Raw genomic sequence first — 22,088 nt, forward strand, 5'->3', positions numbered from 1 at the left:
CATAGACACAATGGGTGCTAGCATACTTGATATCGACGGCATACCCAACCTTTTCCCTTTGGAAAAATATTGTTGTAATTAAAGTTTGTGAAAAATAAATTATTAAAATTTATTTCATTATTCTACCATAGCACATTTCTTTTAAAGAGGATAAAATATTATCACTTTACGTCTCCACTCATACTGATAAAACAAAGACAGCTCTTAAAAATGATACAACATTAAATCACTTTCAAATTATTTTGAAAACTTTTTTTTGCACAGAGACTAATGAAAAGTCACACGAAGACATTTTTATAGCACATGGGGTGGGAGAACAACACAATCTTTTCACCCGTCCCCATAGCAGGACCAATAGGCGACAGTGGGCATGCTAAGACTCGAATCCACAATCAGCCGACTCGAGCGATAATGGGTTAAGAGCATTTTCATCACTAGACTACCAACCCCATTGATTTTTCTAACAGTAATCTATCTACCCATAACATGGGCCTCCGACAAGTGCCAGAAGACAAGTGCCAGAAAAAAAGAGTCAAAATTTGATACGGCTTCATCCACGGTACAATGATTTCCTATCAATTGGTGGTCATAATCTCTCCCCCTCAGACCATTCATTTATGGAATGGGAGTGTCTGAAAACAGTCGAGGTCATCTCAGACCTTTGACTAATAAGGACATTAACTATGACCCTGCTTGAAAGAGAATTGGAGAACATAAACTTTCTTTTGTTTAGTTTGTTTATTAACTTGTTTTTAAATTCTCTATTTTACAACCCTGCAAGGGCAGCATCACTTGCAGTCTTGCACAGTTTCTCACCTTATGTTAGAACTGGAAATATTTTCACTCCCTTATTCATATCTCTCTTTCCCCTGTTGAAAATAAACAAGTGAATAAATCAAGGCTAGTGGCAATGTGTCCATATCTCTCTTTCCCCTGTTGAAATGACAAAAATCCCAAGAATTCCTCTCCAGGATATGAGATCTCGAGTATTATGGACAAGTAGGCATCAGTAGAAGTATCCAGAAGCAGTAACCCAACCCTGACTGTTGGCTTGGACAGTAACCAAAAATTTTTATACTTATTCTTGAGTTGTTGTCCTTCAGCAATGATGATCCAACCCACCAAAGGGATGATCACCATCTAAATTGTTTTTCAACAGCCACTATGCTGTGAAACTATCCTCATAAGTGGTAGACCCACCACCTGATCAACATCTGGTAGTAAACACATGGTGGCCCCTGTCTTTGGCCATACATGAAATTCTGTTGAGTGGGAATGTACTAGTAAGGAAAAAGGAAGGCACAATATAGAAATACAGTCGCTTAAAAGAGAACATACTCAATTGTTGATTGTAACATTTTTTTTTTTTTGGACACAAGCAACAATAAAGGGAAAGAAAATAAAAGAGTTATTTATTTAGAGAAAAAAGAGAGGAACACAATAAAGTGAAATAAGAGCCCAAGCATCAGTCAGGATTCTTCCCTTGGTTTTCTCTGTTACCATCTTCTGCCGGCACTGTAAAAGTACGTCTTTCATCAGAAGTAGCTGTGATGACCGGCATCCATACATCAGCAGTACTACTCAAAAGAGATTGCACCTGTGGGTCTGAAGCCATGGTTGAGGATATCATCTCATCTACATCATCCAACTTAGCTGATAATTTGTCCAACTCCTTCGCTATTTCCAGCTAAAATAAAATAGTACCACAAGTAGTAAATCCTATATGTGAGGATACCAAACCTTAAAAAGGACAACCATGAGAGAGAGAGAGGGAGAGAAAGAGAGGGGGGGGGGAGATTTTCCACTGAATATATGGCTCCAAAGTACTACCTCGTCAAGATGTTCAGATGGCTTTGATGGCACTTTGCTAACCTCTAATCCAAGTGCTTCAATTTTTGCACGCAATTCAACTTCTTCCTGATTGGTTAATGACTCTACCTAAAAAAACCATAACCCATTGAGAAATTAGAGCGACCAAGACCGTCAGGTTGTGTCCTGAAGAAAAAAATCAAACAGTGAACTGGTGGTAGATGGCAAAATTAGTGTCAATTCCAAAAATAGGAACAAATAAATCTAAGGTAACCAACTCTTCATTGGTTGGCCAATAAGGACAATGCAGGTCTATGACAGTTTCCATAATTTTGTATTGGCAGTCCACTGGATTCCGTGAACAAATTACACTGGGTCAGCCCGAGGTGTTGGCTTGGATATAACATAAGAGCTCTATAAGTTGGATCTGTGTAACAGTCAAATTCTAGGATACAGAAAGCCAATATGGATTGGCCAATTGTGTATGGGAACATGGGCACACCATTCCTAATATTTTAAAAAGTTCCAAAGAAGCAAGCAAGGTTGAAGTCTAGATGCTTTAATTCTAGAATTGTATACTGGAAATATTTTACAGCAAGAGAATGCATTTATGAACTTGAAAAATTATGTTGAGAAGTGAAGATATAAACAGTAAAATCTATAATTAATAGGGTGAATGTTAGTCATTGGCACTGTCACAAATTATGTAGTTCTTTTGTAACCAAACCAAATCATGGTTATATTAGGCACCAGTTGAATTGATAGGTGCATAATCAATCCACAAAATTCTAAGAACAGATTAAGATGATCTATCCCAGACACAAACATATGTTGTGTTGTGTATTACATCAATAGAGTGGACAGACAATACCAATGCACAAAAAAAAAAAAAAGCCCATGCCCCCTCCCCCCACCCCCTCCTTCCTCATCCTCTCATATATCCATCTCTTAATGCCTCCTGCCGTTATTGGAAGTTGACATGCCATCTTCCACTGGCCAAAAAAAGAGGCTTCTAGGGTGATCCCCCCTATACCACAGAAGTAATTTTGAATTCCGGCCCCAAATCTCCATCCTGAGCGTATTATAATCTTCTAACTTCTTGACTTGCTCAACCATGTTTATTGACTTGAGGGAACTAAATTCCTTGATGATCTACTCACTTTGATAGGACGTCCATGCATTCTTCCTGATTGCTTCCACATGATCAAACATTTATCAGCCTCCACACGAGACACTTGACCAACTTGCTTTGTGAACGTTGATATTACATAGCAGGGTTCAAAACCAGCCCCACCTTCCCCTGCAAACCTTAATGTCACCTCTTGCTACCCTCTGAAGCTTGGTGTGCAGGAAGGTACATTACCAATTGAGGCGGGTAATGTAATACTGATTTAAAGGGCTAAAACAGTACCAAAACATAATAAAAAACAGGCAAGAAAATTCCAGCAATAGGAGAAAACTTGCATAAGCAAATCAGATAATCACATCAGGTGAAAACCCTGGTCCAGTTCTCCTTTTAGAGAGGTGAATCGTTGCTGAAAATTTCAGGCTCATCCAACAGGTGGATCTGATGTTCTGGAATATTCCTAGTACGACTAGGAAAGTGGAAAAACTGTCGACTAAAACCCTGATTGAGGAAGAGGCTGCAGATTTAGTCAACTCAACAGAATATCAGTCACAACAACAACAACAAAGCTTAGCCTTATCCCAACTAAATGGGGTCGGCTACATGGATCCGCAAGTATATGAAAAAAAAAAAAACTCTTTGGGGTATCCCACTCACGACCCGTCTGCAACTCGAATCCTAGCCCTCCAGGCAAGACTTAACTTTTGCATGTCTCTACTAATTAACTCATCAATGGTCAATTTTGGCCTGCCCCTAACCCTTTTAGCTCCATTCATCTGCATCTGGTCACTCCTCCGTACTGGGGCATCCAAGGGCATCCTTTGGACATGCCCAAACCATCATAGCCGACATTCTCTGAGCTTATCCTAGATAGGGGCAACTCCTAAATCTGATCTAACCTGGTTTTTTATCCTATCTCTCAGGGTTTTGCCACACATCTATCTCAACCACACTCAATTTATCTATGTTACACTTCTTGACAACGCAACATTCTGCATCATACATCATAGCTGGTCTTATAGGGTCTTGTAGAGTTTTCCTTTAAGCTTTAGAGGAATACGCCGATCACATAACACTCCAAACGCCCCTCTCCATTTCATCCATCCTACTTTAATTCTGTGGGAAACATCATCATCAATCTCACTTTCTTTGTTTAACGTAGAGCCCAGATATCTGAAGCAGTCACTTTGCGGGATCTCTCTCCCCTCAATTTTCACTTCCTCGCTATCAATCATCGATCTACTGAAGTTACACCTCATATATTCAGTCTTCGTTCTACTTATCTTGAGACCTCTCGATTCCAAAGAATGTCGCCATAGTTCCAACTTATTATTAATCTTTATCACTATTTCACTTACCAGAACAATATCATCTGCAAAAAGCATATACCACGGGACCTCTCCTTGAATATTCTTAGTTAAATCATCCATGACAAGTGTAAATAGGTAGGGGTTCAATGCGGATCCTTGATGTAACCCGATATTAATTGGGAACTCAGCACCTTGACCTCCCACAGATCTCACACTAGTCACTACATCTCTATACATGTCTTTAATAATATCCACGTATTTACTTGACACTTCTTTCTTCTCTAAAACCTGCCAGATTAAATCTCTGGGAACCCTGTCGTAGGCCTTTTTCAGGTCAATGAAGATATAAAGATCCCTCTTGTAGGTTCTGGCTTTTTCCATAAGCCTCCTAAGTAGATAGGTGAATCTATTTCAGGTTCAATATCCTTAGATGCAATCCTACTTGAGATAGGACTGTATAAGAAACTCAATCGATTCTGAAATTGAAAATAGAGTTCGAAACCAAATAATATCGACAGAACAGAATAGAAATCAGCAACATAAAACTCTCAAAATCAAACAATTCTAGTAAGAGTAGAACTGCATCAAGGAGCCAATAGAATCATGTTCTGAAAACAGATTGGGAGAGACAATAAAACTCTCAAAATCAAACAATTCTAGTAAGAGTAGAACTGCATTAAGGAGCCAATAGAATCATGTTCTGAAAACAGATTGGGAGAGAATAATTTCGAGAAGAGAAGTAGAAATCAGAACAAAGATCAGAATTGAAATTCACCTTCGAATTCAGAAATCCTAGTGGTGATGGGGCTGAAGTATTGCAGGGATCAAGGATGAACAGAATTGCAGAAAATAAACAGTATGTTGAGACTGACGGGATTAGTGCTAGTTCCTTGGACCGATAGGGTCAATTCTGTCATATCGGCCCAATACTTTTAATTAGGGTTACTTCTTTATGTCTTAAGGGTGTTCTTGTATTTTCATTCTTATGAAAGAATATTAAGGTTAGGGAAAACCTGCGATCAAACCATTCTGGTAAGATCGCAGGTCTCTTCTCATCTTTTGGGGAGTCTCCTTTGGTTGTACCTCTCTCTTCTCTCTTCTCTTCTTTCTTTCTTTTTCTTTTGATTTGATTACATGGTATCTGAGATTGTAACATGGAATCAGAGCCTCTATAATCAAATCAAGCTTTTCAAAATCCTCCCAGTTGATCTCGGTTTTGCGCTGAAATCTTCTGGTGTGCAGCCACCTATTGCTGCATCTACTATGGATTAAATCACATGGAGTGATTTATTTGGTGTATGGATCGTGCTCTATTGGTACTATACTGAAGATTTGAAGAGCTTGAACCGCAGCCATCTTCTTCTTTTTTTTATCAAACCCAGGTCTTTTGGGTGAAAGCCAAATATCGGACTCTATTTGTCTACTTTATTTTTGGGTATAGTATTTTTGGGTGAATTTTTTGGGTGAAAGCCAGATATCAGACTCTATTTGTCTACTTTATTTTTTGTTAAAGTATTTTTCGGTTAAGTTTTTTGGGTGAAAGCCAAATATCCGCGACTCTATTTGTCTACTTTATTTTTGGTTCTCATGGCTAAGACCAAGTCTACTACCTCTGTGACTACTGCATCTGCCTCAGACAATGTCAATGTCCAAATTACTTCTATTAAGCTCAAAGGAAGCTCGAATTATCTACTTTGAGCTCAATCTATGAAGGTTTACCTTATGGCCAAGGATAAACTTAAGTATACTATTTCTGATTCTCCTTCATCATCTGACAAGGGTTATAATGAATGGATGAAGGAGAATACTTTGATTTTAATCTGGTTGTGGAATAGTATGGAACCAGACTATTCCACCAGATGTCGCTGCCAATTTCATATTTCACTCTACTGGAAAGGGAATATGGGACAATTTGAAGGAAACTTACTCTTAAGAAAAGAACATGACCCGTATTTATGATATTTATGAGAAGCAATTTCAGTTTCGCCAGTCTGACAGATCCCTTTCGGAGTATTATAGTACTTTCAGGAGAATGGTTGAAGAACTTAATGTTTTTCAGCCCTTGACCACAAGCATTGACAAATTGAAGGCTCAGCGGAATGAGTTTTTCATTTCCAAATTTTTGGCTGGTTTGAATAATGATTTGAACGCAGTGAAGGGCCATTTACTTGCAGGCGATACTGTTCCTACTCTGAATGATACTTATTTGCGACTGCAATGTATCACTTCATCAACTAAATCTGATCAGTCTTCAAAAGACAATTCTGCCTTCCTTACCAACCGTGGACGTGGTCGCGGTTGTGGGGGGTTCATGGATCGGCTGGTCGGAGTTCTAGTGGACAGTCTTCTGATCGTGCAGCCCACCAGTGCACTTATTGCGGGAAGCCCAACCATACTATAGAGACTTGCTGGGCAAAGCATGGCAAGCCAAAGTGGGCAACCCAGTTAGCCAATCATGCAGTGTCAGATGATGGTACTAATATAGTGTCTTCCGTTGATGCTAAACCAAGACCTTCTTCAGGAGATTCATCTACCAGTATGCGCAATGACATCAATCAGTTGCTCCGGCGCTTGCACACTCTCGAGGCATCCTCTAATACATCTAATGGTGGGTCTACATCCGCTGCCATCTTAGCTCATGCAGGTACCTCAGCCCTTTTTACTACTACCTCTACCCTCTAGATCATTGATTCAGGTGCTTCTGCCCATATGACTGGTAAATCATCACTTTTTAAAACCTTCTCTTCTAGTACCAGTTCTACATCTATTACTTTTGCCAACGGTGCTTCTACACCGGTTCTCGGTCATGGTACTATATCACCCACATCTTCACTGAATTTATCTTGTGTTACATGTTCCACAATTCCCATTAAGTCTTATTTCTGTGAGCCAGTTAACTAGCTCATTAAATTGCTCAGTAACCTTTTTGCCCTCTTACTGTGTTTTTCAGGATCTTCACACGAGGAAGACAATTGGTGGAGGATGTGAAAAAGATGATTTATATTATCTCAACTGTGGTTCTTCTACTTCTTTTACTACTGCTACTACTGTTGGAGATGTGACTCATTTCCAATGGCACTATCGTTTAGGACATTTATCTTTAGCTAGGTTGAAACTTTTATTTCCTAATTTTAAGTCTATGATTAGGTTAGAGTGTGAGGCTTGTGAGTTGGGAAAACATCACCATGTGTCTTTCCCATCTCGCTTTGTGTCTCGTAGTCCGTCTTTATTTTCATTAGTCCATTCTGATGTATGGGATCCTTGCAGAGTTAGTAATAGATTTGGTTTTCGTTATTTTGTGATTTTTGTGGATGATCATTCTTGCCTTACATGGCTTTACATGTTACAGGACATATCTGAATTTTTATCCGTGTTTCAGCAATTCTATAATGAAATAAAAACTCCGTTTGGCATTTTGATTAAGATTTTTCGTTCTGATAATGCTTTAGAATATGCTCAAACTGATATTTTTGATTTTTTTGCTAACCGTGGGATGATACACCAAACCAGTTGCGCCTATACCCCACAACAAAATGGGGTAGCAGAGCGCAAGAACCGGCATCTACTCAAGGTAGCCCGTGCTATTATGATTAATATGCATGTTCCTAAACATTTTTGGTGTGATGGGGTTTTAACTGCATGTCACTTGATTAATCGCATGCCATCTTCAGTGCTTTCAGATAGGTCCCCTTTTTGTTATGTTCCCTACTTTGCCAAGTTTTCCTGTTCCTCCCCGAGTCTTTGGCTATGTGTGTTTTGTCCATAATTTGCATGTGCAATTAGATAAACTGTCTCCTAGGTCTACTAAGTGCATTTTTTTTTGTTATTCACGTACTCAAAAAGGGTATAAGTGCTATGACCTTATTACTCACAGGAACTTTGCTAGTGCCGATGTGACCTTCTTTGAAAGCACATCATTCTTTTCTCCTCAGGTGTCCCAGTCTGGTATGGAGTGGACTTCTCCATCTCCTCCACCCATTGCATCACTTATACCCTTCCCTGATGTGCCCAGTGCCAGTGACTCACCTCCTCTACAGGTTTATCAGCGTCAGAAGAAAGTTGGACAGCCGAGTGGAGAAACCAATACTCCAGATGATTCACTTCCTCCACTGCCGCCTTTCTCTGGTGAAGCTCCTCCTCCTTCTCCGCCTGATAAGGAAAGGTTTATGTTACCTTAAAGAGGAGTAACAGAAGGCAACGCACCCGGGCTCCCTGCCGCAAGGTGTTGGCTGGATCAGTCATCACATAGTAGTAAAACTTGATCACACACAAGGGAAAAGCATACCACGATAGGCAGCAAAGACAGCTTTTCATTAATCAAAATTCATGTACAATGCTGGTCTCCCTTACAAACTTATATAGAAGAGTCAAGCACTAAAAATGAAAGGTCTAACCCAATCCTTAACAGATTAGATAACATAAACTGACAAGGAAACTGACTCAAAATAGGACTGGACCTGTTGAATCCTAATCCAAGTTGACTAAAACACTTAATAACAATTAAAATGTAAAGAAATAAAAACATTTACTAAACTAATCTCATATGCCTAACATCTACTCATATGCCTAACCTCTACTCATATTATAGACCAATTAAAGTAGACCAATTAAAGTGGCCCAATACAATGAAAACACATGAGTTCAAAGTCCCAACACATACATAACCCAACCCAAAGCTTATTTCTGACAAAATAAGTCCATTTATAAGATTATCTGCATCAAGGGTGTTTGAAGCTCCTCTTGCATAAGAATGAAGTTCCAGCAAAACGTTATTCACAACGCTACAAAAGTAGAGCAGAAATTTTTTTATAGAGAACTCCAGTTTCTGGCACTACACAATGAGGGCACCAAAGAGGCCTTAGGACAATTAACTAAGGGTGTGGATACAATTGAAGAGAAGATAGACAACACTATGGGCACCACTGTTCTAGTTAATTGTATTGGTGCTAATTGTTCAAGGGAAAACAAAGAACCCTTCAGCACTTCTAGTTCAATGCATTAGGCCAAAGAAAGAAAAAACTCACTAACAATGGTGTTAATGACTCATCTGGAGGAAAGACACCAAATCCATTAAAAATACAGTGAGAAATTAACCAATTGGAGTCGGAAATCACCAAGAAAAGTACACCAATTATTTAAGTCCAACTACCTCGTGTCATTGGTGGTCATTGTGCACAACACAGCACTGACAAGCTTGTAACAATGGATCTCAAAAGGGATTAAAACCAAGACATTGTCCTTGTATGGTTACCCAATTTTGAAAGCTTACTTGATTGGCACAGCTCACAAGTGAAAGATAAAAAAAATTTGTCATTGCCAGAAACATGAAAGAAGTAGCATGCATGCAGTGTATAAGCAGTGGGAAGTCAATAGAAGGGTGGAACTGCACTATTAGAATGTGGGAAGAGCTAAAATAAGACATAAGAATCCTCTTTCTCCAACAGGTTATTGGTACATGGTACACCACTGTTTACTCACACCCATGCATCTGGTTGTGGAATGTGGACAGGAAGTTAGGAGAGAAGGCGATAAAATGGTTAAGATATGGCTGAGCAGGTCAGTGGTCTTTTAAGTGTCCTACTAAGACTCTTTCACACATTGTCATCAAGAAAGAATTACAGAATGAGGAGGACCAGTACGTTGATCCTAAAGCTGATAAATAGAAGATGCATTGGAGAGTTTGATGAGAGTGATTTGGATTACTCTGAAGCTTTCATGGTGACTAAAGCAAAAGAAGAGGATTCTACAGCTGTCAGGTCATCCGATTTACTGGATTGTTCTCTACTAATTGATGGTGGTTGTGAGGCCATACAGACAGGGTAGACAGATTTTGGTTGCCCACTTAACCACATCCCACATCCCACATCCCACATCCCACATCCCCCATCCCAGACCCTTACCTCTGAAGGGCTGAATAGCTCGAAGAAATTTAGTATTCAGTTTTTAAAGGCTCAAATCCAGTAGATTGGAACCTTTTAACACTAACAACTAAGAAATATTCCACTCTGTCCAAAAAAAAAACAAAAAAAAATAACCAGCTCTTCTGGACTGTGTGTATTCTGAGATTTACACTAATAAATCATCTCTATCGCTATCATCAGTACTCCTACAGTTCTGTCCAACTGCAGACTTCTGCTCCACTCGACAACTCAGTTAAGACTAAAACCAGGGCCAAAGAGTCCAACCATAGCTATATAGCTCATCTAGAGGTCTAAGAATGTGCTTGGTAAGGCTGATTCTGTCCAGTAGAATGAGAATGGTCATCAGCAAAATTATTAGTCCAGCACCCAACTTGAGTTTTTCAACACCTGATTACTGAAGAATGAGTTTCCTCAACACAATTTTCATAACAGACCCTATAAGAATCCAGAATTATATTTTCTCCTCAATCTCCCTTGCTTGAATTCTGTAATGACTCAATGGGACCTAACCATCCTAAGCTTAGAAGATGCACATCTCTGCATTAGGCTTACTGAAGCAGAAGATGCAGGAAAAGTTGATACCCTTGTTTCCGTAACACTGGAACGTCAATTGTATAAGTTTGTCAATGTTACCATTACCAATGCAAATGATCAATCCATTCAAAACACCTTAGACACTTTTGAAATGTAAATTTCATAGGCATAGGAACTTGTTGTGTTACTTTTGTTGGTCTTGAGATCAAATCTATCTTCATATTTGTGTCTGTGAACCAGTAGTAGAGCTGCAATTCACCTAAAAAACAAACACTAAATATATGCATGTCTAGGGGAATGGAGATGATTCCTATTTCCTAATATATGGCATTGGGACTCGAAATCAGTTTAACTTTTCTGATGCACTCTTTATAATTTCTCCCAAGCCAAACAACCCCGCATAGTCATGAACAATTATTCATTCCTCTCTTTTTTCACACAGCATTCTTTGGTAGACATATATCACTAAATTAGACAAACCTCTTATGAAAAAATGGCATAAAACCCCTCCATATAAGACCGAAAGCAGGTTGTTATTTTCACCCAACCAGACACAACACATTTCAAAACAACCCATTCCTTTCATAGTATCCTAATCATGCTGCCAAGGTAGTTCTCAAGAGGCAGTGTTACTGAACAATCTAATCATTTAACTGATTCCAAAGAGATCTGATTGAATTGCAGACACCTTGAAACAATTTGCGTTATTTCTTAACGGTTTTAGTCTGTGGCTGAATTTAAGTATCTTCAACCAAGCTTTGACTAGGACTATGTAATCCATCCAAAAAATAAGAAATGATGAATGCAACTACAGAAAACAAGCAAGTTATTATACTACTAATAAATCGAATTTGCACTACCATACATGATATAAGGAAGTAAACGATTAAAACCATAGGGTGGAAAAAGGCAGTTCAAACAAATGCGACGTATAGCCTCACAAATTGAATAAGAAAAACCAATGACCTCTCAAACAACCTCAATTGCTTCGAATCTGGAACACCCAGATCCTAAAATTTATATACAACAAGAGATGGAGCTTTGTAGTCCTTACAAAAAAATTCCAAATTCCCAATTAATATCTAGAAAAGCAAAATAATAAGGACCCAAAACAAAACCAACGAAGAAGATCCTGCCCAGATACGGGTTCGACATTACATACTCTCAATCAATGGAAAAAAAATTACGGTGACTAAAGGGTCACAGGGTACCTCTTGAAGAAGATGCGAGAGGAGCTGAAAGAGCTGAGTATCTGGTCTCCCTTCTTCAGCCATTGCTGGATTGGGCGCTGCTGGTTGATTCAGCTTTACGGAGAGAGAGCCCGGAGAGGAATTCAATTGCTCGGTCAATTAAAGGATTCAATTCGGTTTGTCTTTCGGACGTCAGACCACTTCATCTGAATTGAAGAAGGAATTCTCTAAAAAGTCTGGTCCAACCTTAACCTGGATGAACCGGTCTTGGTCTGCGGCGTCTGCCCCGATGGCCTGAGTATGGGCTGGGTCTTAGAGACCTCGGGCTGGGCCTGGGCTTTCAAACATCCAGACCAGTTGCACATTTAACCATAACCCTAACCACTTGATAAACATTACTTTTGGTTTGATAAGTGGGCCTAAATACCCAATTGAATTGAACTCATGACCTCTAAATTGTGAAGGGTTGGTCTTCAACAATTAAACAAACATTTTGTGGTTAAACCATTTAACAAACTTCTCAATCTTAGTGTACCTTGTTTCGAATGCAAGATAACTGAGGCATAGCAAAGTGGGCTGAGGTGAAATGAGGCTCTAGGTTCTTTAAACTTGGACCAAACCTTAACAAGGTTTTGGCCGTTTTATCTGAGGCTTCATTTGGTTGGAAGGGAAATCAAAAGGAAGAGAAGTGAACTTTCCAAACCTAAAAAACTAAACTTTCTTAATTATTAGTTGGGTGAGTGGTGGCAGGACGTATGTACTGCAATCTTATTTTCACTTTCTTTTAATATAAACCGTCTATTTAATAATAATTAATATAAATCGTCAATTAGTATTCTATATTGTAACTTATTCCCAGTTTTTAGGATGGAGTGATAGTCTCTGTAACCGTTTCAACTTCTTTCCTTCCAGATAACTAGAGAGACAGTTTCTCAAAATCTCTATCTGACAAAAAATCATCCATTAAAACGATCAAAAGATTCTCAAGGGAGGATCATCCTTTGAACCTATTGATTATGGGTTTGAATATCAAGAAAACAAGTATTTTTCACCCAGGAACTCAGCTTTTATACAGACATCTTCCTTACTATCAACTTCAAAACCAACTAACTCTTCAAAGCTTGAAGCTCTATTTCCCTTAGTTTACGGTGAGAATCAATGGAAGAGTTCTCTGCTCTATCTTCTTGAATAGCTTCCCTTTTTGAATTAAGTTGCGAAAAATCTCTTTGTTATTGAAAGAGCCATAATTTGAATCTGCAGATAAACAAATCTCTTTGTTTGATAGCAATGCTCACAACCTCTGATTTTATTAACAAATCTTTGAACCTGAGGGAAATCCAGTTGGGATGACTTGCTGGCACCGTCACAGCCAGTGTCCGTTAAAATAAGAGATAAGGGTTTCAACAATTCAGATTATATGTAGCTAAATCTACGGCTATCTATGAAGAATGTTTTACTAACCTTGTTTACACGTACGTACTACGACTTTTTTGCCTTATTAGTTAATTACCTTACATAGTTATATCATTAACTCTCTTATTAAAAAATTAAATTAAAAAAAAAAAAAGGTTAATATCATTAACTCCAAACCATTAGGTGAAATAGGCTATTAAAATTCACTTTGCTTTACATCCAAATCTATTGTTCTTCTTTTATCTTTTTCTTTTTTTTAGGGTGGTTTAAGAAAATACCTTGGGCTTGAAAAGTAAAATAAAAATTACATGTAAAAAGTATTATCACTAAATACGATTAGAAATTTAAGTAGTTTGTACAATCATGTTGAGTAATGAATATCAAAGTTTTCGTTTTAAAGTTCGAAAATTTTCACTCCCTTCCCTTTGATTTCGCTTGCAACAAAACATGACATGAATGATAATGGATAAGAAGAACAAGGCTCTCATTCAGATAATGTTTGGTTAAGAGATGTGTCGATGGGACCACACTTGATACCATTGGCAAGCAACAGGTAGCTCATGGTTATGTTCATGGTCAATAGAAAGCGCAAGTCATCCACTTTTATGAGGTGATTGTGTTTTTTCCTTTCACTTTGGCTCCATTTGGTAATAATTTTGTTATGCAAGAGTGACCTTGGGGTGGAACTGTTTTTTCTCTTAACCCTATTTTATGAGAGTGCTTTATGAGAATAGAATGATGTTTGATAATAAGCGTGCATAAAAAGTGGTTGTGGAACAGAAAAAATAATAAAAACAACATTTGAAAAATACTTTACATAACTACTTCATACAGGAAGAGCATGAGAGAGGAAAAGGAAAGAGTACCAAATAACCTAAAACCTTCTGGCATGATAGCAAGAAAACGAAACCTCCAGTCACTTCAGACTGTGAAACTTAAACTGTAATAACCACGAAGCTTGGATCCTAAACATATGAAAAAGCACCGTGAAACCCATGTTGGAGAGTTGGAAGAAAGAAGAAAGAAGAAAGAAGAAGGAAAAAGAAAAAAAGAATAAAAATCCCTTGAGAGTCGTAGACAAATAGATCACTACATCTTTTCATGAAAAGAAGTATATCACCAAGGTTGTAGAATTGTGAGAATTGTACAAAATTGCAAAAGTGAAGATAGATGTCTCCATCGACGAAATGAAAGATGAAGAAGAAGCCACGGTTTATCAATCAAAGACAGAGACATCTAATCTAATGGGAAAACACCTGATGTTACAGGCCAACAGTATAGATTCTTCCTCATATATAAAAGGGAGATGGTTAGGAAAAATTAGCGCCTCAGGGGGCGAGGGGCTGGGATGTAAAGGGTATGATGGTCATTTTAAAAAGGGGAAGGAGAGAGAGTGATATGGATTTGGCAGCCTCCCCATATTAATAGCTTGATTATATTTACCCACTTGCTAACCCCTTGTGATTCCTGTTCTGTCCATGGATCCCTTGTCTAGCCCTTTGTGAGTTTCGTGGGTCTTGCACACAATAATAAGATAACTATCCAATATAGTTGGTAAACAATGGATAAATTGATACCTTCTTAACTAACAAAATGATTAGCACCTAATTTTAGTACTATAAAAATATTGATCATTTTTTCCCCTTAAATATGGGGAATCAGAAGTATATATTTAGATTTTTTTTTTTTTCTTATAATGAGATGTATTTAAAACTTATAACCCTCTTTTGATTGTTCATTATTTTTATTCCAAAATTTCTTTAAGTCAAGCAATAAAAATAAAGATTAAAATTAAAATTAAAATAATTTGAGAATGATTTATTATTTTGGTCATTATCAAAAGTTGTCATTAGTTTTAAAATTTGTTAAGTCACCCTTATTGAAGGGGGGAAAATTGTGTATTAATAGGGAGAAAAAAAAAAGTATAGTTACAAATTATTTGACACCTTAAGCGATGGTGACAAGGAAATCTTTATATGTAAATATAGAGAAAAAATATCTCAATCTAGTAGTATGGCCCTACCCCTATGAAGTATGGAAAAATCACCCTTTTTATGCATGCCCCCTCATTGCCTCCACACAGGTGCAAGAGCAACATTCTTCTTCCCATATATATAATTTATAGTTGGAGACTTGGGGTAACTAGAATCGATCTCAAGGGCACACTTTCTAGAAAGCGAGAAATTTGATAAAAACCAAGCACCAATGCATTTCAGAGGAGTTGTTCAAGTGACCAACCCTCAAGCAGGTACCTTATTGATGAACACTACAAATCGCTAGGCCAAAGCCCATGTGTGCAAAACTCCCTCGTTGGATAACTATTAACTTGATCATCGAAATTTCAATTAGTCAATAATCAACTAAAATCCCTTCTACATGATTATCGAAAGAAGGCCATCAAAACATTCCACTTAATTACTCTTTTAACACATATTCAATATCATGTTCATTGTAGAGACTTACACTACAAGGCCACAAATCATGAATAGTTCATCAAGTAATGGTCTATAGCTCAATCAAAAATTTAAGCCACTAGATTGCCACTGCAAAAAGTAGGATGGAGATTTTGAATCATCCAACGGTTGCCATCTCAATCAATATGAATAAGTGGACTTTACAAACTTTTCACGTGTTCGATTCTCCTGTCTTCAACTTATGCATCATGTTATCCATACAAGTGATAATATATGATGATTGAATTAGTTTTTTTCTAATTAGAATGATCATATAGATTATTTTTAGGGGGTGTCACTAAGATCAAGTTAATTTTCAATTATTACCAATCCCCTAAAGATTTGTAGAACATAGTTAAAAAATAATAATAATACGACTATAAAAATTTAAGTTATACCATGATCAAAGTAAATGAAACTACACAACCTTGAGAAAGTTGGGATAAGGTGTGAGTAGGTGGTCTAATATAAATGTTTCCATGCCTAAGCTATAAAATTCCATATCAATGATGCATCCACTTGATGTGAGTCAGCACAACTTTTTCTTTTCTTTTTTTTTTTTTCTGAAAGAGTCAGCACAGCTGCACAGCACCACCTAAGCTGTAATGAAGTAATGATACGTAGGCCTACTAGATGCTTTAATTGGCTAAGGGGCCCCGGCGGCTAATTGGTTTGCAGTTGATAAGGGAGCCAAGTACGTCAACTCAGGCAGGTGGGAAAGTGGCCCCACTAAGCGCGGAACGTGGGACAGATGCTGAATGCTGGCCACTACGGATTGCCCTCGAACTGTTCACCGGATGGGAATGGAATAACTTTTATTGGAAAGTGAGGAAAAGATGATTCATTAAAAAAAGAAAGATGATTTAGAAACCACATGGTGTACTGTGAAAACAAAATACTATTAGCACTAGTACTGCAACGTGATTCCAACGGCTACTTTTCTCTTATATTCCCATTTGTTTTCAAATCACCCCCACCCACCTTGCACCGCCTCACCCTAACGGTCATCTCCCGCTCAATAAGGCACATCGATAAACTCCACCATAGCCACATACTTGATCCCTCTCTCTCTCTCTAACCATTCTCTTGTCTTAGTGTGTGTCTGGAATTCTAATGGAAACTACCACAGCTCAGCCGGAAATGGAGGGTTCTTCGGACGAATTAAAAGTAGTTGTAACAGAACCTACCGTGGTGCAGCACGTAACGAAAGCATCTTCAGATCAATTGCTGAGGAAATTTGCAGCTTCAGATGACGAGGAATGTCCAGCAAAGAGAGAGCCAAGAGTGCCGAAACGCCGGAGAAGATCCCGAAGAAATGGCAATGAAGATAAGGAGAATTGTGAGAGTCCATCAAAGAACAGTAACAATAGCAGCTTGGCAGAGCGGAGATCTCTTCTACCCCCAGGCGTGACGAGGAAAGCGACACTTCTTCGGCAGCTTGGAATCGCGAGATCTCAGCATAGAGCGAGGGATATGATCAGGAACAAGTCTCTCATGAGAGCAATTGAGAAGGTGAGAGTTGATTATGAAGCTTTGTTTCCTTTTTCTTTTCTCATATTTTATTAGAACGTTTCTGTTTTTGGAATTCTAGAAGAGCTGGTACTAAGCGTTCCGCTATGGTTTTTCTATCTTGTAGACTTGGCGTAAAACGGTGGAAGATGCTTCGAAGGTCTTTATAGAGAGGCATTACAACCGGCATAATCGCCTCATAAACGATGCAGTTTAGTTCACTAACTTTTGTACGCCCCTATTGCTGTGTTTCGTTCGATGGTATGTTCGAAATTTCTTATCTTAGTTGTTAATATTAATTCTTAAAAATAAATAAATAAATAAATAAACCCAAATTTTCTTTCCCTGATTTTTTCCCTCTTTAAATTCTGATGTGACAATTTTGATATTTTTCTAAATAATAAATGGGCAAGGAACTATGTGTGCTTGCTACTATTGCACCAATGCCAGGCTAATGAGAAATGCGAGGTCGCACAAAGCATCAGGGCTGGGTTAGAGCAATCTTTCCACATTCACAGCTCACCTGGGTTTTGGCCTAGAGCCACACAAGAGAGTATGGTTTTTTTTATCATAACATATAGTTTTGTGTAGTAACATGTTAAGTGTCAGCATCTAATTCAATCAAATATCTTCTTATATATTGACATGCTTCTATGGTACTCTTAGTAATATCGTGCATTATCTTAGAGTCTCGAAGTTTCAAAACTAAATGTGTCAATTAGTTCAATTTCAATTTTTTTATTTAATTCAAGATACTATGGAAACCAAAATTGAATAGAAGCATCTTTTTCAAACCAAAACATTGACACGGTTTAATTTCACATTTAATTCATTATTCGATTTTGACCTGATTTTTTTTTGGCTATAACCTATTTTAGGTGTTTGGGATAATTTTTGTACATCTCTTCACCAACAAATTTATCTTGGTATATTTTTAACGTCATAACCCACCAAAATTTTTCCAAACATCGAAAATAAATAAAATTTATCATGCACTTACATGATTAAAATAGTAAAAATAAATATAATCTATTTGGTTCCTTATTCAGTTCAAAACAACAATTTTAAGCCCTGCAACAAAACCAAGTCAAACAAATAAAAAATTCCAATTTTCATTCGTTTTGATTCAATTTCAAACAGCTGATTTTGGTTTCGGTTCTAAATTGAAACCCTTAAAAAAAGAGCATCTATTATGATCACCTTATTGAGTTTATCAAGGGAAACATTTTATCAAATTTATAAACAGAATTTTCCTGAAGTGATGTCAAATTTACCATTTTAAAAACCTGTATATTGACCAAAATTTGACATTAGAATAGGAGTTATGTTCAATATTTTTATTTTTATTTTTTTAAACAAGAGTTCCATTCAATAGATTATGTTTTTTCTTTTATTATAAATTCATTTAGATAAAGCCAAGAAATACGAAACAGACAAATGCATAAAATATATACACAAGACTTAATTACGAAGTATCAAAAGCCAAGGATTGGATATGGCCATGTTGTTTAACATGCCATAAACAACGTTCTTCAAGGCTAAGGTCCTATCGTATTGGCGGCAGTATGATTTCTAAGTATTCTTATCGTATTGGTTATAATAATATCATATTAGTTATGTCAGTCATATTGTAATGGTATCTAGTTAATCTGAATCAGTAATCCATAGCGAAAAAATATATGTAAAAAAAGAGGACAAAAATGATCAATACATAATGATACGATCTAATCCGAATCAAATACCAATAAATAAATCTATGGGCAGCAGCATAAGTCCGTGATCGACCCTCCTTAACCCCACTTTCTCTAAGTACATGAGTCTATTGGGCCCCTGCTGGCCACTGTGGGTCTTTGTCCCTCCTTTGTAGGTCCTTGCCTAGCCCTATAGGCAAAAATAATTGTCCTTGGTATCTGGTAAAGAGAAGAATTTATTTTTTACCCCGATTATAGGGGATAGGCAAGGACCCAAATAAATCTCTGAATTCAATTAAAAAAATATTTTTGTATTGATTTAATCAATTAAGAATCAACAAAAATCATAATTGAACAAAGCCAATTCTGATTCAATCCAAATGATTCAAATTGATCCGATCCATTTTCTCAATCCATGTACATGGTGAAGATAAAACCTCTTATTTGAATTGAACGAGGGCAATTTCAACCATATACAACAGGATCGAGAGTTTAATATTGCTACACTATGTTAGATCAATTTTAAACATGGAATGGAATATTATTTCAGATGGCTGGAATCGTATTGATATTGGCCAAGGCTGATATTGATTCCTCGATGAACTTAAATTAGGAATCAATATTAGATTAAGGGTAAAATCGATAAATTTTTAATAAAACTGTGAAGTAAAACCAGTTGATCCAAACTGATCAGGATTGCCCTAAAGCCCTGGATGTAGGGGTCAAAGATTCTCTCCATCATTGGATGTAAAGAACTTTATCCTTTTATTTAGCTCTAAAATCCGGATCGTGGGGGTCACAGATTCCCTCCATCCTAGGATGTTAAGAAACTTTATCCTCTCGTTTTTTGTGCCCATGTGTGGAAACAAGAAAGTAAGAGGCAGGCCAAATGTACTAAAGGATTAAAAGAAGATCTTGAATATAATAATCAAATTTAAAATAAATAAAAAAGTTACCTAAGTAAATTAAATAAATAATCTATTTTTTAATTGACTTACGATACTACTTAATCAAAAATCATAAAAAATAATATATGTAAACGTAAAAAGTTTTTCCTCGAGGGAGGTAAGGGATGCGTTTAACCACAGGGGTACAAAATGATCATCTCACCACATTGGTCGAAGCACTAGATGCAAACCTAACGTCCAACCATGAAAACTTTAATCAGATAAATATATAAGAGAGGGTTTCATAGGGAGGGATCTAGATCCTCTCCATAGAGCCTATAGACCATAGAGTGATACCATGCTATGAGAACCTGAGCACACGTCTCGAGGTCACCCCAACTGTGAGATTACTCTATGATTTATGAGCACTATGGATAGAAATCCTACCCCATAGGAAGTACATCAATGAGGTGAAAAAAGTAAATAATGTAGGCTGCAAAGTCATTTCATGTGAATGAATAAAGAGAGCTATATAGGTGCTATACTGCTATCATACCTCGCATCAATGGGAAACTTTTCTCTAAACGTCTATAAGTCTGGCCCAAGACTTTATCTTCAAACCAACCCTTGGATTGAAAATCTCAACCCACAAATTGAAAAGTAGTTCATCATCAAGTCCTAAAATTTTTAGAAATACGTAATTTAGATTGGAACCACTGACAATATTGTTTGATGTGTACCGATATCATTGGAGCACAATTTTGATAGGATTTTTTTTTCTTTTTATAGTAATAAATTAAAATCTTATTTGAATTGAATTAATACAAATTGTTTCAATGAATACGTATTAATATTATCGAAATCAACTAAGACAGATGAGGTATCAATATCAACAAACAAAATTATGATATAGCCAGATTGAGCTAAAGGCCTAGGCTTGCATCCAAAGTTTTCATTGGGAGTTTAGTTTCACATTGGCTGCTGATGAGGTAAATTTCTCTGACCACAGCACGGCCAAAGAACATTCGAATTAATGTTGCACTGCCATCTCAGCTCCTCATCAGGCCGAGCTACCACCTCAGCCTCAATCAGGCCGTACTACCACCTCGGCATCTCATCAGGTCGTACTGCCACCTCAGCATCTCATCAGGCCGTACTGCCACATCGGCATCTCATCAGGCCATACTGCCACCTAGGCATCTCATCAGGTCGAGCTGCCACCTCGGCCCCCATCAGGCCGTACTGCCACCTAGGCCTCTCCTCTGGTCGAGCTACCACCTTGGCCTAGCATCATCAGACAGGGCTCCCAGAAACATGCTCTCATCCACTCTTACATTAAAGGAACGTAATCTCTGATCACAAGGACGGAACTCTATCAATTATACATTATTAGAGGCATCCACTCCTCTCATAACCCATAGCTTCGAAATAAGAGAGTAAAATTCCCGAAAGATGCTCCCGAATCTGGAATATTCCTGGAACCAGAAAGCCATTATCCTTAAGGACTCCACGCCCAATAGGACTCTCTACGGACTTCCCCTTTTCTCCACTCCATCAACATCCTATAAATACTAATGCAAGCCTCCATTGTGAGGATCGATCATTTATTTTGACTGAAAACTCTCTTGAGTATCTGTTGTGGAAAAATCTAACTTAGGCATCAGAGAGTCCTCCCGTCGGGTCAGCCCGGGTCTCTCCTGTCTTCTCTCATGTTCAGATCGACTGGAGCATCAGGAGCTACTGAAAGATCGAATGGTCAGTCTTATCCAATTATCCATATGTTTGTAACATGTACTATACTACACATAAAGGGGGAGCATTGGAAATTCAGTTCCACACTAATTACAAATTATCCCTTATACACTTAAGAGTCCTTATCCTTAATGAAATTATTTGAGAAGATGAAGTTGGGTGGCTGATATTTGGAATGCAATTTTCCCCTTTTGAATTTTTAGTTGTGCTTTGAGAGTAGGTGCCTCTGTTATTTGGATTGGGTAAAGTGGCTCCCTCGAGTCCCAGATAATCTTTAAGGTAAAAACGAAAAACTTGAGAGTCCCTCCACCTCATTGTTTGAATAATCAATCAGTATCGGTTTTGACCGATCCTGATTTTAATTGGTATCTATAGGTTCATCGATATGTTTGAAGTGTAAAACGCACAAAAAATAATATATATAGCGCTATCTCGTTCGTATCACGTATCGTGGGTTGCGTTTGGTGGAGTCGTGGAATACTGTGAACTTCTG

The 22,088-nt window shown here is 37.6% G+C and overlaps 2 protein-coding genes across 4 annotated transcripts; one reads left to right on the plus strand and one right to left on the minus strand.

The window, feature by feature from the left end:
* Positions 1-1,307: 1,307 nt before the first annotated feature.
* LOC122088275 lies at positions 1,308-12,069 on the minus strand. Its single transcript, XM_042657477.1, has 3 exons — positions 11,912-12,069; positions 1,831-1,938; positions 1,308-1,687 (listed from the first exon to the last, which is right to left on the minus strand). The coding sequence occupies exons 1-3, from the start codon at positions 11,972-11,974 to the stop codon at positions 1,466-1,468; spliced, it is 393 nt and encodes a 130-aa protein (XP_042513411.1). The 5' UTR covers positions 11,975-12,069; the 3' UTR covers positions 1,308-1,465.
* Positions 12,070-16,725: 4,656 nt separating this feature from the next.
* Positions 16,726-17,911, plus strand: LOC122089842. 3 transcript variants are annotated; one of them, XM_042659557.1, is made up of 3 exons: positions 16,726-17,268; positions 17,393-17,526; positions 17,679-17,911. In XM_042659557.1, exons 1-2 carry the CDS (start codon positions 16,870-16,872, stop codon positions 17,480-17,482), a joined length of 489 nt encoding a protein of 162 aa, XP_042515491.1. In that variant the 5' UTR covers positions 16,726-16,869; the 3' UTR covers positions 17,483-17,526; positions 17,679-17,911. The 3 variants fall into 3 exon arrangements, with proteins under 3 accessions (XP_042515491.1, XP_042515492.1, XP_042515490.1); XM_042659558.1 differs by having other exon boundaries at positions 17,716-17,911; XM_042659556.1 differs by lacking the exon at positions 17,679-17,911 and having other exon boundaries at positions 17,393-17,609.
* The last annotated feature ends 4,177 nt before the right edge of the window (positions 17,912-22,088 follow it).

Source organism: Macadamia integrifolia, chromosome 9 (assembly GCF_013358625.1).
Source record: "Macadamia integrifolia cultivar HAES 741 chromosome 9, SCU_Mint_v3, whole genome shotgun sequence".
In the NCBI taxonomy this organism is placed as follows: domain Eukaryota; kingdom Viridiplantae; phylum Streptophyta; class Magnoliopsida; order Proteales; family Proteaceae; genus Macadamia; species Macadamia integrifolia.